Genomic DNA, 16,542 nt, shown 5'->3' on the forward strand with positions numbered 1-16,542 from the left:
CTCGGACTAGGTTAGAAAGTGTAGTTGAGCTCAAGACTCCATGGAAACCATCATACAAGACGAAGGACTACTCAAGGAACCGGTGGATCTTCATCGACTAAAAGGTATGTGGAGACTTGAACTTATCTATCACTCAAAAGTCTATTTACTCTATCTCCTACTCTTGAGACAAAAGTCGTTTTGATATATAGACTTTGTTTATACACATTTGCTATTTCGAGCCAAGTTTATCTCGCCTATTTATTTCTCGAAATATGTGTTGGTAAGCTTTCGCTTTAGCTAAATTCATCTTTACCTAGTGACGAATGTCATGTTATGTTTCAATCACTTTGAAAATTGCTCTGACGAAAAATGGTCTCTGAATAACGGCTATATAACGTCCTCTGAGAATGTTTCAATGATTGAAATGAGGGTTTATATTATAAACCATTGGAGGATATAAGCATAGTTGTGGAAACACATATATGTATAAGTCCTTATTCCTTGAACCAAAGTTTGCGAACTTTGTTGATCAAGAGAAACGGAATGTGGCGTGAGCCAAGTCCGCGAACTGGCGAAAGTTCTCGACCCGAGAATTTCTGCTGGAGTTTGTGAACTCCTTCCATGAGCTTAAGTTCGCGAACCCAGTCCGCGAACTTGAGCAGGTTATATCTAAAATTGGTTGTTCTTGAACTCATGTTTATGTAAACTAAGGAATGATTTTGCAAACCTGTCTATAAAGTTCGTGAACTGATTCGAGTGAATCAAACCGTTTTTGCTTCGATTGTGTCTTGTGTAGTTACATAAGATCTAAGCAACTGAACAACTCTCAAACTAGTTCATTTGAGTCATTTGAAATAGTTATGGTGAAGAAGAATATGGTGGATATGAAAGTGATCATATGACTAACCATTTGGTTAACTATTGTTGAACCAACAAATGTTAATATTTGGGAACGGTTACATAAACCCAAAATTGGACATTTCATTTGTGTGTAACAAGCTAAGTTTTCGATCCAATGGTTGAGAAATACTAGCTTGAATCTAATCAGGTTTTCATCTAACGGTGAATATTGAATGCTTTGTTACCAAGCTAACATTGAGTGCAAACCCTGATTTGAAAGACTATATAAGGGAGAACTCTAGAAACTGGGAAACCTAATCCCTACACCTTACGTGTGATACTAGTTGCATAAGCTAGAGTCAATTCTCCTTTAACCTTGGGTTTTCTTCTTCTAAAACCAGGTTAACGACTTAAAGACTTCATTGGGATTGTGAAGCCAGACCGATACTACTTTTCTTGTAGTTGTGTGATCTGATCTTGCTGATTCTATCGTTTTGAGTACAATTGTAATAATTGGCTTGAGATTTATATCTCCGATAGGCAAGATAGAAAAGTAATCACAAACATCTTCGTCTCATCGTTTGTAGGAATTCAATTGTTGATAGGAATGCTGCTAACTTATCTGACACTCCTTTAACTGATGACCTGTTTGTTCGAGAAATCATTGTTTCGCCAAATCAGTTTGAGGCTTTGAATGCCTAACTTGGTTTGATTGAGGACAACTTGGTTGATTCTGGTGTTCATGCAAGTTTACAAGTTGGGTCAACACCTTTGTTTGATCAACACTCTGGAATGTGGACTTCTAGGACGCCGGTTATTTTAGCTCGTACTTCTGGAGATTCTCGGAAAAGCTTTTTCAGAGCTTTTTAGAGTTTTTCAGAGAGAAAGGCGATTTTCTTTTCCATCTTTTTTTTCACGCCTAGGTTTTGATTTTTCTCACGTTTTGATCATCTAAATCAGCTACGGTTGGTTTATGATGATTGAATCATCAATCCCTACAACATCAGGGATTAAAAATCCTAATGGTAGTCATGGTTCTTTTGCTGATATTCTCAAAGGAAAGAAAACCCTAATTCCAACATCTGTTGATCTTTCCAAGTTACATAATCCAACTCTTAAAGAAGGTGAACCTGCGTTAGAAATCCCTTTGGATTTGTTTCAAGAGGGTTGCATCAGATTTCAACATAGTTTTATTGCTAGATTAGACTTCACGGGTTTGAAGTTTTCTGAAGTTAAGACACAACTTTTAGATCAATGGAAACTTGAACGGATTAAATTTCTTCCAATGGCTAAAGGTTTCTTCATAGTTATGCTTTCGTGTGCTGAAGATAAAGAGAAGATTCGCAATGGTCCAGCTGCAACTGTTAACAATCACTTGTTGAAGCTAATTGATTGGTATCCAGGTTTTAACCCAAACAAACAGCGTTCTTCACATGCTGCTGTTTGGGTTATGTTTCCAGATTTACCGGTTGAGCTTTGGACTGAAAAGTCGTTGCTTTCAATTGGTAAGATTCTAGGTAATCCAATTGTGGTGGATGAAAAAACTTTACAACTTGATTATGGTTTTTATGCTTCAGTTTTAATTGATATTTATTTTGCTAAGCATATTCCAGAGAGAATTCATATAACCTCAGGTGGAAAAGAGTTTTGGCAATATATTGATATTCAAAAATATCCAAAGTTCTGTTCAAAGTGTAATATTATTGGTCATGCGGATGCTGAATGCAAGAAGAAGTCGACTAAAATTGATGGGAACAAAGAGAAACAACAACAAGTAGTCGTCGGAGAGAAGACTTTTAAGGGTAGTTATGATCCTAATGCTGGTAAGAGATGGCAAATCAAATCTAAAGTTGTTTTACCAGAAGTTAGTGTGGGCGTGGATGGTAATACTAATCAAATTGAACAAGATTTTGAGAAGCACAAGGATGCAATAGCCCATGCAGCTCATGCAAATCAGGAAACTATACTTTGTGTTTCAGATTCAAGTACTATTGGAGTTACTAATGATAACAAAATTGAGGCTACAGTTCAATCTAGCAATGAACAGTTGGAGAATGAGCTTGCTATCTCTTCAAAAGAATTCCGTGAGGCTCAATTCAGGTTAATCAAGTGCAAAAGCGTGATTGCAGCTAAGGAAGCTATTGTTGCACGTAAAGGAGCTGTGACTAAGCCTGTTGAAGCTGGTATGTCCGGGAACAAGATTGGTACAACTAACGTTTGTGAAGGCAAGTCCGTGCAAAACCAGAATTCTGAAATCAAGTCCAAGCAAAATTCTGAAACCGTGTCTAATTTGGAAAATACGCCTGGGGCTAATTTGGAAGAGACGTCCGTGACTTTGCAAAACTCTGAGGTTCACAAGTCCGTGACCAAAAAGAAGTCCGTTTCCAAGTCTCATTTGGAAAACAAGTTAGTTTCCAACCCTAATACGTTTACTAAGGCATCTAATGAGAATTGGACGCCAGTGAAAGGTACAAATTTTTTTTTACGCCTCTAACTGATGCTTTACTTGAATCTTCTGAAAAAGTTAGGAAAAATACATATGAAGTATTAAGTTCAGAATTGGGTTTTAGAGATGACGTTGAGGGTGCTAATTTGGAGGAAGTTCAACAAAGTATTGTTGAAGATTTAGATGAGGAAGAGGCTGAATTGCTTGCTGCTAATATGGAAGCTGAAGTTAAAAATTCTACTGAATGGGGTACGATTAGTGATCACAATAAAAACAAGAATAGCAATGTTTCAAAGGCTACAGATTTAGTTGAGAGCTCAACTGAAACTGTTGATGCAGAAAAGAAGAAAGCTTTTCTTGATAGATTAGAAGCTCTAAGGCAACAAAGGACGGAAAATATTCTGAATGAAGAGGAGCTTGTAGAGGTAGGCACCATTACGAATGATGAAGTTCAGACTAACTTTATTAGAAATCCAACCTATATAAAGGAGTATTTTAAAGAAAAAAGAGAGAAGAAAAAACCTCAAACTCCTATTAAGCTTGTTCTTGGTGGTAATTATGCTTCGGATGAAGATGAATATGATGATGTTTATGATGATGAATATAATGAGTTTTATGGAGACCCTGATGTTTTGGCGGAAATCCTTGCTGGTCTCCAACCTAAGAAGAAGAATTTTAAGGTGGGAAAGGGGCGCAAACGATGTTAAGTTCCTATTTTTCTTCTTTTTTGTTAGTTATTTGAGTTTAGGAGCTTATTTTATGAGTTTCTAATAATTTTTTGATGTTATTTTTTCTCCCCTTTGGTTTATGGGGGTGGGGAGGCCTTGAGCCTCCCACTTTTTAATTCTTGTAATTACGTTTTTTTGCTTTAATAAACCATTTTGACCTAGCAAAAAAATTTCTGGAGATTCTCGAACTGGTAAAAATTCAGCATCGATTGTTAGTACTTCTGGTGGTTCTAAGACTTCTGGAAATTCAACTTTGATTGACAAGACCAATAAAATTGCTGCAGGTTCTAGGCTTAAACCTAGAAACGGAGGGCAAAAAATTGATTCTAATAGGTTTGCGCAGAGAGTTAAGATAAATAACACTCCCAAGGTTGTTTCCCAATGAGAGTTCTCTTTTGGAACATAAATGGGATTGTGCGTGATAAGGCACAAGCTAAACTTAGAGAATTAGTTAAGGATTATTCATAATTCTACAGATACGTGTATTGGTAATTTGTGGGTGATGTGGTCTTTGGGTATTGCTGATCCGGTGGTGGTGAATTGTTCCAAACAGGCTATTACCACTGGTGTGGATGGTGTTCATATTTCTCTTGTGCATGCTAGTTCAGTGCAAACTACTAGGAGAAATCTGTGGAGACAGTTAGATATGGGGGCACTTCAGTTGCCATGGTTGGCAATTGGGGACTTTAATTGTGTGTTGCGTAACGATGAGAAAAAGGGTGGTGCGACTCCGAGAACGGCAGTGGTGAATGAATTTAGTGATTGGTTGGATGACAATGGCCTTTTTGAAGCGGAATCCTTGGGTTGCAAGTTTACTTGGTCTAACAGGCAATCTGGAGTTCATAGAATTATTAGTAGGCTTGACAGGGCAGTGATTAATGAGTTTTGGTTGAATCGTTTTAAGAATTGGCGGTGTAAAGCTCTTCCAAGGGAAGTTTCTGATCATTCTCCTCTTCTTGGTTTTCCGTTTGTTAACACGAGACCAAGAAGAGCGCCTTTTCGAGTTCAAAAAATGTGGTTTGGGCATCCCGATTTTACGCGTATGGTTGAAGATAGTTGGAAGGAACCTATTGTGGGTTCACCAGCCTTTATATATCCTCAAAAATTAAAGCGTCTTAAAATTGCAATGAAGTTGTGGAATCAAGAAGTTTTTGGTAATGTTGATGTTAGGCTGAAACAGGCTCAGCTTAGACTTGAAAGTTCAATGCGTTTATCGGATGAAGACCCTTCGGATGTGGACAAATTGAACTCGATGAGAAGTGTGGCAGTGGAAGTTAATGATATTAGAATGCAACAAGTCATTATGTTGAAGCAAAAATCCAGAAATCAGTGGTTAGTTGAAGGGGCTAGTAATTCTAATTTCTTTCATAATTCTATTGGTATTCATAGGAGTAGTAATACTATTTCGGAATTGGTGGATGCTAATGGGGTAACGGTGACTGATTGTAATCAGATTCGCAACCTTATTGTTGATTATTATGAGGCAAAGTTTAATGGTGATGTATTTTTTTTGCTAGGTCAAAATGGTTTATTAAAACAAAAAAACGTAATTACAAGAATTACAAAGTGGAAGGCTCAAGGCCTCCCCACCCCCATAAACCAAAGGGGAGAAAAAATAACCTCAAAAAAATTACTAAAAACTCATAAAATAAGCTCCTAAACTCAAATAACTGACAAAAAAAGAAGAAAAATAGGAATTTAATATCGTTTACGCCCCTTTCCCATCCTAAAATTCTTCTTCTTAGGTTGGAGACCAGCAAGGATTTCCGCCAAAACATCAGGGTCTCCATAAAAGTCATTATAGTCATCATCACAAGTATCATCATATTCGTTTTCATCCGAAGAATAATTACCACCAGGAACAAGCGGAGTTTGAGGTTTTTTCTCTCTTTTTTCTTTTTCCGTCCTTTGTTGCCTTAGAGCTTCTAATCTATCAAGAAAAGCTTTCTTCTTTTCTGCATCAACAGTATCAGTTGAGCTCTCAACTAAATCCTTAGCCTTTGAAACATTGCTATTCTTGTTTTCATTATGATCACTAATCATACCCCATTCAGAAGAATTTTTAACTTCAGCTGCCATATTAGCAGCAAGCAATTCAGCCTCTTCCTCATCTAAATCTTGAACAATCCTTTGCTGAACTTCCTCCAAAGTAGCACCCTCAACTTCATCTCTAAAACTCAATTCTGAACTTAACACTTCATATGTATTTTTCCTAACTTTTTCAGAAGATTCAAGCAAAGCATCAGTTATATGCGTAAAAGAAAACTTTGTACCTTTTACTGGCGTCCAATTCTCATTAGAAGCTTTAGTAAACGTATTAGGGTTGGAAACTGATTTGTTTTCCAAATCAGACTTGGAAACGGACTTCTTGTTGGTCACGGACTCAGAGTTTTGCAATGCCACAGACTTGTCTACCAAATCAGCCCCAAGCGTATATTCCAAATTAGACGTTTCAGATTTTTGCTTGGACTTGGATTCAGAATTCTGGTTATGCACGGACTTGCCTCCACAAACGTTAGTTGTGCCAATCTTGTTCCCGGACATACCAGCTTCAACAGGCTTAGTGACAACTTCTTTACGTGCAACAATAGCTTCCTTAGCTGCAATTGCGCTTTTACACTTGATTAACCTGAATTGAGCCTCACGGAATTTATTTGAAGAAATAGCAAGCTCGTTCTCCAACTGTTCATTGCTAGATTGAACTGTAGCCTCCTCAATTCTGTTATCATTAGTAACTCCAATAGTACTTGAATCTGAAGCACAAAGTATAGTTTCTTGATTTGCATGAGCTGCATGCGCTATTGCAGCCTTGTTCTTCTCAAAATATCGTTTAATTTGTGTAGTATTACCATCCACGCCCACACTAACTTCTGGTAAAACAACTTTAGATTTTATTTGCCATCTCTTACCAGCATTAGGATCATAACTACCCTTAAAAAGGTTCTCTCCCACGACTACTTGTTGTTGTTTCTCTTTGTTCCCATCAATTTTAGTCGACTTCTTCTTGCATTCAGCATCCACATGACCAATAATATTACACTTTGAACAGAACTTTGGATATTTTTGAATATCAATATATTGCCAAAACTCTTTTCCACCTCAAGTTATATGAATTCTCTCCGGAATATGCTTAGCAAAATCAATATCAATTAAAACTGAAGCATAAAAACCATAATCAAGTTATAAAGTTTTTTCATCCACCACAATTGGATTACCTAGAATCTTACCAATTGAAAGCAAAGACTTTTCAGTCCAAAGTTCAACCGGTAAATCTGGAAACATAACCCAAACAACAGCATGTGAAGAACGTTGTTTGTTTGGGTTAAAACCTGGGTACCAATCAATTAACTTCAACAAGTGATTGTTAACAGTTGCAGCTGGACCATTGCGAATCTTCTCTTTATCTTCAGCACATGAAAGCATAACTATGAAGAAACCTTTAGCCATTGAAAGAAATTTAATCCGTTCAAGTTTCCATTGATCTAAAAGTTGTGTCTTAACTTCAGAAAACTTCAAACCCGTGAAGTATAATCTAGCAATAAAACTATGTTGAAATCTGATGCAACCCTCTTGAAACAAATCCAAAGGGATTTCTAACGCAGGTTCACCTTCTTTAAGAGTTGGATTAGGTAGCTTGGAAAGATCAACAGATGTTGGAATTAGGGTTTTCTTTCCTTTGAGAATATCAGCAAAAGAAACATGACTACCATTAGGATTTTTAATCCATGATGTTGTAGGGATTGATGATTCAATCATCATAAACCAACCGTAGCTGATTTAGATGATCAAAACGTGAGAAATCAAACCCTAGGCGTGAAAGAAAATTGGAAAAGAAAATCGCCCTTTAGAGAGAAAAACGGACATAACTTTTTTTTCTTTGCATACTTGTCCAATCCTTTAATGGTGATGATTCAGTTCCAGTTGAAGCTCTTTTTAATATTGATCATAATAGTATTTCTCTTGAGGAGAGTGCTAGAATGGATCAGTTGCCCTCAATTGATGAGATTCATGCAGCGGTTTTTGATTTGGGTGCAGATAGTGTGCCAGGGCCAGATGGGTTTGCTGGTTTTTTCTATAGGCATTGTTGGGAGATTATCCGGGAGGATTTGGTTAATGCTATTCTGTTTTGTTGGTCTAATAGATTCATTCCTCATGACGTGAATTCTAGTCTTCTCATGCTTCTGCCTAAAGAGAGAGGTGCTAATACTCTTCGTAACTTTAGGTCGATTGGTCTTAGTAATTTCTTTTTTAAGATTTTTACTAAGATTTTAGCTACGAGGCTTGGTAGTGTTTTGGATAACTTGATTTCTGAGGAACAAGGAAAATATTAGTTTAGCTTCAGAGATGGTGAATGAAACGCAGATTAAGCGGAAACATAGTAATGTTAGGTTAAAACTTGATATAACTCAGGCATTTGACGCGGTTAGTTGGACTTTCATCTTGGAGGTGTTTCGAAGATATGGTTTTTCTGAGAGTTGGTGTGACTGGATTCTCCAAATTCTCAAGTCTGCTAGAATTTCGGTTCCCGTCAATGGTAGCCCGGAAGGTTTCTTCAGTATTGATAGAGGGCTTCGTCAGGGTGACGCTTTGTAGCCTCTTATTTTTGTGTTGATTGAGGATGTTTTAAGCAGAAATATCTCGAAACTCTTTCGTGAGGGCAAGATGACTCATATGGTTAATAGAAAAGGTATTGCTCCTACCCATCTCTTTTTTGCTGATGACATTATGATTTTCTGTAAAGGTAACATGAAGAGTTTGAGAAATCTGGTGGATTTGTTGGGTTTATATCAACGTGCTTCGGGTCAAACAGTAAGTCGAGAGAAGAGTAAACTATATTTTGGTGGTGGTTCTTTGAATATGAGAGCTACTATTTCTGCTTTTCTGGGGATGCCGATTGCTATTTTTCCAGATAGGTATTTAGGGGTTAAGGTTATGCCTGAAGCCATTAAATATCATCATGTAGCCAATGTTGTTGAGAAGATCAAAGAACAACTTGCGGGTTGGAAGGGAAGGATGCTTTCTTTTCAAGACAGAGTGGTGTTGGTAAAATCTGTGTTAGCTAGTTATTCGATTCATAATATGGCTGTTTATAAGTGGCCAAGAAAATTTATTCATGAGTGTGAAGTTGTAATTTAGAATTTTTTATGGTCTGGTGATTCAAAAGTGAGTAGGTCTTTTGTTGTGGCTTATGACAAGATTTGTGCTCCTTATGAGGAAGGTGGTTTGGGTATAACTCAATTGAGTGTTACAAATAGAGCGCTTCTTATGGGTCTTTGGTGGAAAATCCGTAACTCTAATAAGGTTTGGGCTCGTTTTCTTCGAGCCAAATTTTTCATGAGAAATGCTAAGTTGGTTCATTATGTGAAATCTTCTATTCTTCCAGGTATTAAATAGGTTTACTCTTTGGTGGAGGATAATTCTAAGGTTTTAATTGGTGATGGTCGTAATACTTCTCTTTACTATGATGTATGGTTGGGGGATGTAGCTATTGCTGATTTACTTGAAGATTATGCTTTGGATTGTGCTACTTTGGTAGGTGATATGCTGAATGAAGGAGGCTGGAATTTGAGTGAAGAATGTCGGAATAATTTGCTAGCTGCTGATTTCGTTGAAGAGGATTTGCCTAGGACTTTGAATGGTGTTGATCGCAGGGTTTGGAAGCCCAATTACACGGGTAGTTTTACTGTCAGGTCTGCGAAATCCTTAATTCACAAGAAGTATGCTAAGCTGGTAGGAGCAAATTTGTTATGGAGGCCGAATGTGCACCCTTCCTTGGCTGCTAGGCACTGGAAAATACTAAGAGGAGCTTGTGCTATGCTTGACAAGGTTAAAAGTCGCCAGGTTGTGAATAAATGATGTTTGCGTAATAGGGAAGAAGAAACGTTAGATCATTTGATGTGGCATTGCGATTTTGCTATCAAGGCGTGGATCTGGTTATATGATATTTTTGGAATGCATTCTCATCTAAATCTGTGCACTGCCTATAAAGCTGCATATATTTTTTTGGTAAGTCCAAAAAGAATTAAAGAATATCAAAATAAAAAACAGAGTATGTAGCAAGAAAAGAGGTCAAAGAGACCCCAAAAACTTACTATTTACTTGAAACGAAAATAAGATACATTTGGTAATTCAATAGACAAGATAAAATCAGGCCTACAAAGATGCACGGGGAAGGAGCAACATGATAAGGGAACTTTGGTTGATTACTGTTTTGGTCGTAAGATCTGAACTATGGATGACACGCAATCGCTTTGTTTATGAAAACAAGAGGATTTGCTGGGGCTGCTTTCAAAAATCTGTTTTTAATCAGGTGATGGAGTACTCCAAGCGGCTCAAAGGGAACATGAACAATACAGTGGAGGACTTAAAGGTTTTGGATTTTTTTAAGGTCTCTCATAGAAAGGTGAAGTTGCTGGTACCAGTTGAATGCAGGTGGGATACTCCGGCTTTGGGAGAGCTGTTGCTTTGATGTGATGGTGCTGCTCGTGGGAATCCGGGCGTAGATGGAGCTGGAGTTGTTGCAAGGGATCATGAGGCTAATGTGGTTGGAGCTATGAGCATTGGTTTTGGTATAACCTCAAACTATCTTGCTGAAATCTATGGGATTATTATAGGGCTGGAATGGGCTGTTCAATGGGTTTTTTGCGCGCTTGTATTCAGTCGGATTCGAAGAGTGCAGTGTTGGCTTTTACTACTTCCAAGCTGCCATGGTTTGTTTGGCAAAGGTGGAGGGACATTTCTTCTATGTTTGAGGCTATTCGGTTTGTTCACACATATAGAAAAGTTAACTTTGCAGCGGATAATATGGCAAAAAGGGGTTGTGCTCTTCCTAATGAAGAAGGAAGACATTATACAGGGAGACCTGATTTTTTAAATTCAGTTGAATATCCTAATGTATCTTATTTTCGTTTCAAATAAATAGCAAGTTTTTGGGGGTTTTCTGACCTCTTTTCTTGCTGCTTGTTTTTCTTTGTAATTCTGCTATTTATTAATTCATTTTGGACTTACCAAAAAAAAAAAGTTCAACCTTTTCAATTGGCATGCATTAGTTAAAACCTTTTCAACCTTTCTCTGGTAAAGGTTGTTTTTGTTGTTGTTCTTTTGTTCTTGCGAGAGGATGACAACACACTGGGGGAGAGTTCTTATTTGAACTTGCACTTAATGATATATCTTTCTGGGGAGAAGAGGTTGCAGAATTTGAGGTAATGAATTTGTTAGTTAATCGTTTTCCTGTTTAAGAAAATCCTGTTCATATTGCATATATTTTTGCTTTTGCTTAACAAAATTTCGGTACAATTGATATGTTCCATTATATTGTGTATGGATGTGTGTGTGATTCAACTGTTTCCGAGTAAGAAAAAAACTGTGTCAATTTATTTGGTTTACTGTTTGGTATCTTCTTTATTGTTGGGTATCAAGTGTTTTTGCTTAACGAAATTCGGTGCAACTGCGGAGTTATAATGTTTATGTTTGTTCCAATTGCTTTCGGTTAAAAAATAATTGTGCAAGTCAATTTATTTTGGTTTGTATTTATTGTTTATGGCTTAAAAAAATACGGGATCATTTTTTTAGTCCAAACTAATTCCGGATAAGAGAAACTGAGTTAATTCTGATCTTAGTTAGACTTATCAAACTGGGGGATTCGGTTATTCAAGTCTAATCGAATGCCTTGACAAGAAAGATTAGTTAACTAACCTAGTGTTTTTATTGTTTGAAGAGAAAGGTCTAAGTTATTGTCTGAATAATTAGAGCCTGATGAGAGAAATAAAGTTAATTCTGATCTTTATTTTGGTTTTATCGAAATAAGCGATTGTACAAACACAATCGGTTTAACAAGGGAATTAAGTTTCTTTGTCGATATGTTAAACTATTAGGGAAAATTGCTTCGGGAAATTGTTTCCTTGATAACATATTAAAACTAAATTACTTGTAGTTTCGGTTTTAATATTGGCTATCTAAAGTGGTATGTGAAACCTTCGTGCTTAACTCGTATAGGTTGTTTACAAGTCTTTTAGATTTGTAAGATCCTTTCAGTCTTTATTTACTCGAACCATTATCATTTTATGAAAAAAGGGAGAGAAATATACGGAGTAAAAAAGTGATTTTCAATCACTAAGGAAAAAACAATTATGCTTAAACGTTATATCTAACGAAAGAGTAAAGCATTGACTAATGGGGAGAAACATATCATATTGTTGTTGTAGTAATTCTGACTACAAAAATGGGAATAACAAATTCTTGCCAATTCAACAAAGGCAGAGCGAAAGATAGCTTCAGACTTGGCTAACTCATCTTGTATCTGTTTTGCTACAACTATTCGAACACTCCCCGATATCACTTCACCTTCCTCAAGCCCTGATTGAATATAGTTAACGTTTGCATGCTGGCCATGCACACTAGAAATCCGATTCCCATTAGGGACGTTATTTACATTAGCTTGCTGGCCATTACCCAAAGTGACTTGGTTTCCATTAGGTAACTCAGGCACAATTGGAATGACAGGAGCTGTCTTTCCTTTCCTACGTCTAGGCTCTTGCCAATCGTTCCCAGCACTAGCAACATTATTACCGCGCGCTTCTTGAGTGATCGAATTGTTACCCTGCTGTATTGACGCTGAAGCTTGCTACAACCCATTACCAGCTAAATTCTTATGCTTCTTTCTAAATGAATTTCAAATCCTCAGTTGAAACAAACAAGCTCCTCTTAGTATTTTCCAGTTCCTCGCAGCCAAGGCATGGTGCACAGTCAGCCTCCATAACAAATTTTCTCCTACCAGCTTAGCATACTTCTTGCGAATTAAGGATTTCGCAGAACTGACAGTAAAACTACCTGTGTAATTGGGCTTCCAAACCCTGCGATCAACACCATTCAAAGTCCTAGGAAAATCCTCTTCAACGAAACCAGCAACTAGCAAATTATTCTGACATTCTTCACTCAAGTTCCAGCCTCCTTCATTCAGCATATCACCTACCAAAATAGCACAATCCAAAGCATAATCTTCAAGTAAATCAACAATAGCTACATCCCCCAACCATACATCGGCAGAATCAAGTGGTCAGGAATTTGCGGTTTTTCTCTCTCATCTTTGCTCTGGCGATTTTTTTCTTTGGTTTTTTTTTTTAGGGTTTCTCATTTTATTCACGTTTTCTTCATTGTTTGATCATCTTTAGATGATCTATAATGGGAGAACAATTTGTTCCTGTTTCGTCTACATCTCTTAGGAATTCTATTTCCTTTGCAGACATGGTCAAAGGTAAACAAATACAGAATCATTCTATTATTGATATTAGCAGTTTACCAAATCCTGTTTTTCATGATGATAAACCCTATGTGGAAATCCCGTTAGATTTTTTTCAAGAAGGGTGTGCGGCTTGGAATTTCAGTCTCATTGGTAGACTGGATTTTAGGGTTTCTCGCTTTACTGATGTTAAGAAATCTTTGGAAGACCAATGGAGTTTAGATCCAGGAAGGGTCAAGTTTACGCCTATGAATAAGGGTTTCTTTATTATCAAGTTTTTAACTGAGGAAGATAAACTAAAAATCCGTGAGAAAACATGGAAAATCGATCAACAAGAGTTACATCTTCGTGACTGGTTTCCATGGTTTGATCCGGATAAAGAAAGTTCTTCTCATGCTGCTGTTTGGGTTAATTTTCCTGGATTATATGTTGAATTGTGGACGGAAAAAGTGTTGTTATCTCTTGGAAAACACCTAGGCACTCCCATTATGGTAGATAAGAAGACCTTGAATCATGAGTATGGTTGTTATGCAGCTGTTTTAATTGATATTGATTTCACAAAGAAAGTTCCAGATTCCATTCATGTAACAGTGGATGGAAGAAGTTTCGATCAGTTTGTTGAACTTCAAAAAATTCCTAAATTTTGCTCATGTTGCAGAATTGTGGGTCATGTTGAATCTGATTGTAGGAGAAAAACTAAGAAGAATCCTTTGGATAATCCTGCTAAAAGTAATCTGAAGTGGCACCCAGTTAACAAGACGATGCGAGAAGCTAAGGTGCCTGAAGATACTAATGTGCTGGGAGTTAATCAGAATTCTGTTGATAATAATTCAGTTCCGTTGTTTGATGTTATTGGTGTTTCTGACTCTGCAGCTAATCAATGGAAATTGGTTAGTGGAAAGGCGAACAACACCACTCATGTGGATGATGTATTCACCACTGAAGTTGTTATGCACCGAAACAAATTTGATATCCTTGAGAGTGAATTAGGTCTGGAGATCACATACCATGCAAATCCTGTGACAACGGAGGACAGTGAGATGGAGCAGTTTTCAGATGATGGAGCTGTGGACAATGATATTTTGGAAAGTTGGAAAGCTAAAAGAGTAGCTCGAAGGGCTGAAAAAATTCTTGCTGAGCATAAGTCTGACCTAGACAATGATCAGGTTAATTTGGAGAATACTGGGAATGATGTAGTTTACTCTGACGGTGTTTTGAGGGAGAATAAGTCTGGGCTGAGTTCTACTTTGAAGTATACAGAACCGAGCAAGGCTATTGGACCTACAACAAACTCTACGGACCAGGTTTTTGAAAAGGGAAAACATGAAGATATTTTGAGGGAGCAGCAGGAGGTACGTGCCAAGGCAAAATCTAAAGGTAGTTCGAATATTGCTGAGCACAATGCTAGGCTGCAACTGCATAAAGTTTGAGTACTAATAGAGAGGTGCATTTATCTAAAGAGGAGCATGAGGTTCTTCTTACAATAACGAAATTTGATATTCAACAACAGTTTGTGAAAGATTTATCTTTTCGCAAGGAGTATTGCAAGGAAATACAAGACCAATTAAAAAGAATGCAAACTTCAAAGAAGAATAATAAGAACAAAGGAGGGGGTGGAAACTCTTAATGTTTTCCTTTGTTAGTTTTTCTTGTTATTTTTTTGGGCTTTGTTGCTTATTTTTTGTTAGTTATTTTGTTGTTTTTCACCCCTTTGGTTTATGGGGGTGGGGAGGCCTTGTGCCTCTCATCTTGTAATTCTTGTAATTACGTTTTTTTGCTAAATAAACCTTTTTGACCTAGCAAAAAAAAAACAAAAACCAACCATACATCATAGTAAAGAGAAGTATTACGGCCATCACCAATTAAAACCTTAGAATTATCCTCCACCAAAGAGTAAACCCATTTAATACCTGGAAGAATAGAAGATTTCACATAATGAACCAACTTGGCATTAAAAACTTTGGCTCGAAGAAAACGAGCCCAAACCTTATTTGAGTTACGGATTTTCCACCAAAGACCCATAAGAAGCGCTCTATTCGTAACACTCAATTGAGTTATACCCAAACCACCTTCCTCATAAGGAGCACAAATCTTGTCATAAGCCACTACAAAAGACCTACTCACTTTTGAATCACCAGACCATAAAAAATTCTGAATTGCAACTTCACACATGAATAAATTTTCTTGGCCACTTATAAACAGCCATATTATGAATCGAATAACTAGCTAACACAGATTTTACCAACACCACTCTGTCTTGAAAAGAAAGCATCCTTCCCTTCCAACCCGCAAGTTGTTCTTTGATCTTCTCAACAACATTGGCTACATGATGATATTTAATGGCTTCAGGCATAACCTTAACCCCTAAATACCTATCTGGAAAAATAGCAATAGGCATCCCCAGAAAAGCAGAAATAGTAGCTCTCATATTCAAAGAACCACCACCAAAATATAGTTTACTCTTCTCTCGACTTACTGTTTGACCCGAAGCACGTTGATATAAACCCAAAAAATCCACCAGATTTCTCAAACTCTTCATGTTACCTTTACAGAAAATCATAATGTCATCAGCAAAAAAGAGATGGGTAGGAGCAATACCTTTTCTATTAACCATATGAGTCATCTTGCCCTCACGAAAGAGTTTCGGGATATTTCTGCTTAAAACATCCTCAATCAACACAAAAATAAGAGGCTACAAAGGGTCACCCTGACGAAGCCCTCTATCAATACTGAAGAAACCTTCCGGGCTACCATTGACGGGAACCGAAATTCTAGCAGACTTGAGAATTTGGAGAATCCAGTCACACCAACTCTCAGAAAAACCATATCTTCGAAACACCTCCAAGATGAAAGTCCAACTAACCGCGTCAAATGCCTGAGTTATATCAAGTTTTAACCTAACATTACTATGTTTCCGCTTAATCTGCGTTTCATTCACCATCTCTGAAGCTAAACTAATATTTTCCTTGTTCCTCAGAAATCAAGTTATCCAAAACACTACCAAGCCTCGTAGCTAAAATCTTAGTAAAAATCTTAAAAAAGAAATTACTAAGACCAATCGGCCTAAAGTTACGAAGAGTATTAGCACCTCTCTCTTTAGGCAGAAGCATGAGAAGACTAGAATTCACGCCGTGAGGAATGAATATATTAGACCAACAAAACAGAATAGCATTAACCAAATCCTCCCGGATAATCTCCCAACAATGCCCATAGAAAAAACCAGCAAACCCATCTGGCCCTGGCGCACTATCTGCACCCAAATCAAAAACCGCTGCATGAATCTCATCAATTGATGGCAACTGATCCAT

General features: G+C 37.3%; 2 protein-coding genes across 2 annotated transcripts; one reads left to right on the top strand and one right to left on the bottom strand.

The window, feature by feature from the left end:
• Positions 1–13,176: 13,176 nt before the first annotated feature.
• On the top strand, positions 13,177–14,664 carry LOC113343415. The gene has a single exon (XM_026587602.1). The coding sequence runs from the start codon at positions 13,177–13,179 to the stop codon at positions 14,662–14,664; it is 1,488 nt and encodes a 495-aa protein (XP_026443387.1).
• Positions 14,665–15,398: 734 nt separating this feature from the next.
• LOC113343416 lies at positions 15,399–16,542 on the bottom strand. The gene is made up of 3 exons (XM_026587603.1): positions 16,284–16,542; positions 15,941–16,183; positions 15,399–15,778 (listed from the first exon to the last, which is right to left on the bottom strand). The coding sequence occupies exons 1-3, from the start codon at positions 16,540–16,542 to the stop codon at positions 15,399–15,401; spliced, it is 882 nt and encodes a 293-aa protein (XP_026443388.1).

Source organism: Papaver somniferum, unplaced genomic scaffold (genome assembly GCF_003573695.1).
Source record: "Papaver somniferum cultivar HN1 unplaced genomic scaffold, ASM357369v1 unplaced-scaffold_58, whole genome shotgun sequence".
NCBI classification, from domain to species: domain Eukaryota; kingdom Viridiplantae; phylum Streptophyta; class Magnoliopsida; order Ranunculales; family Papaveraceae; genus Papaver; species Papaver somniferum.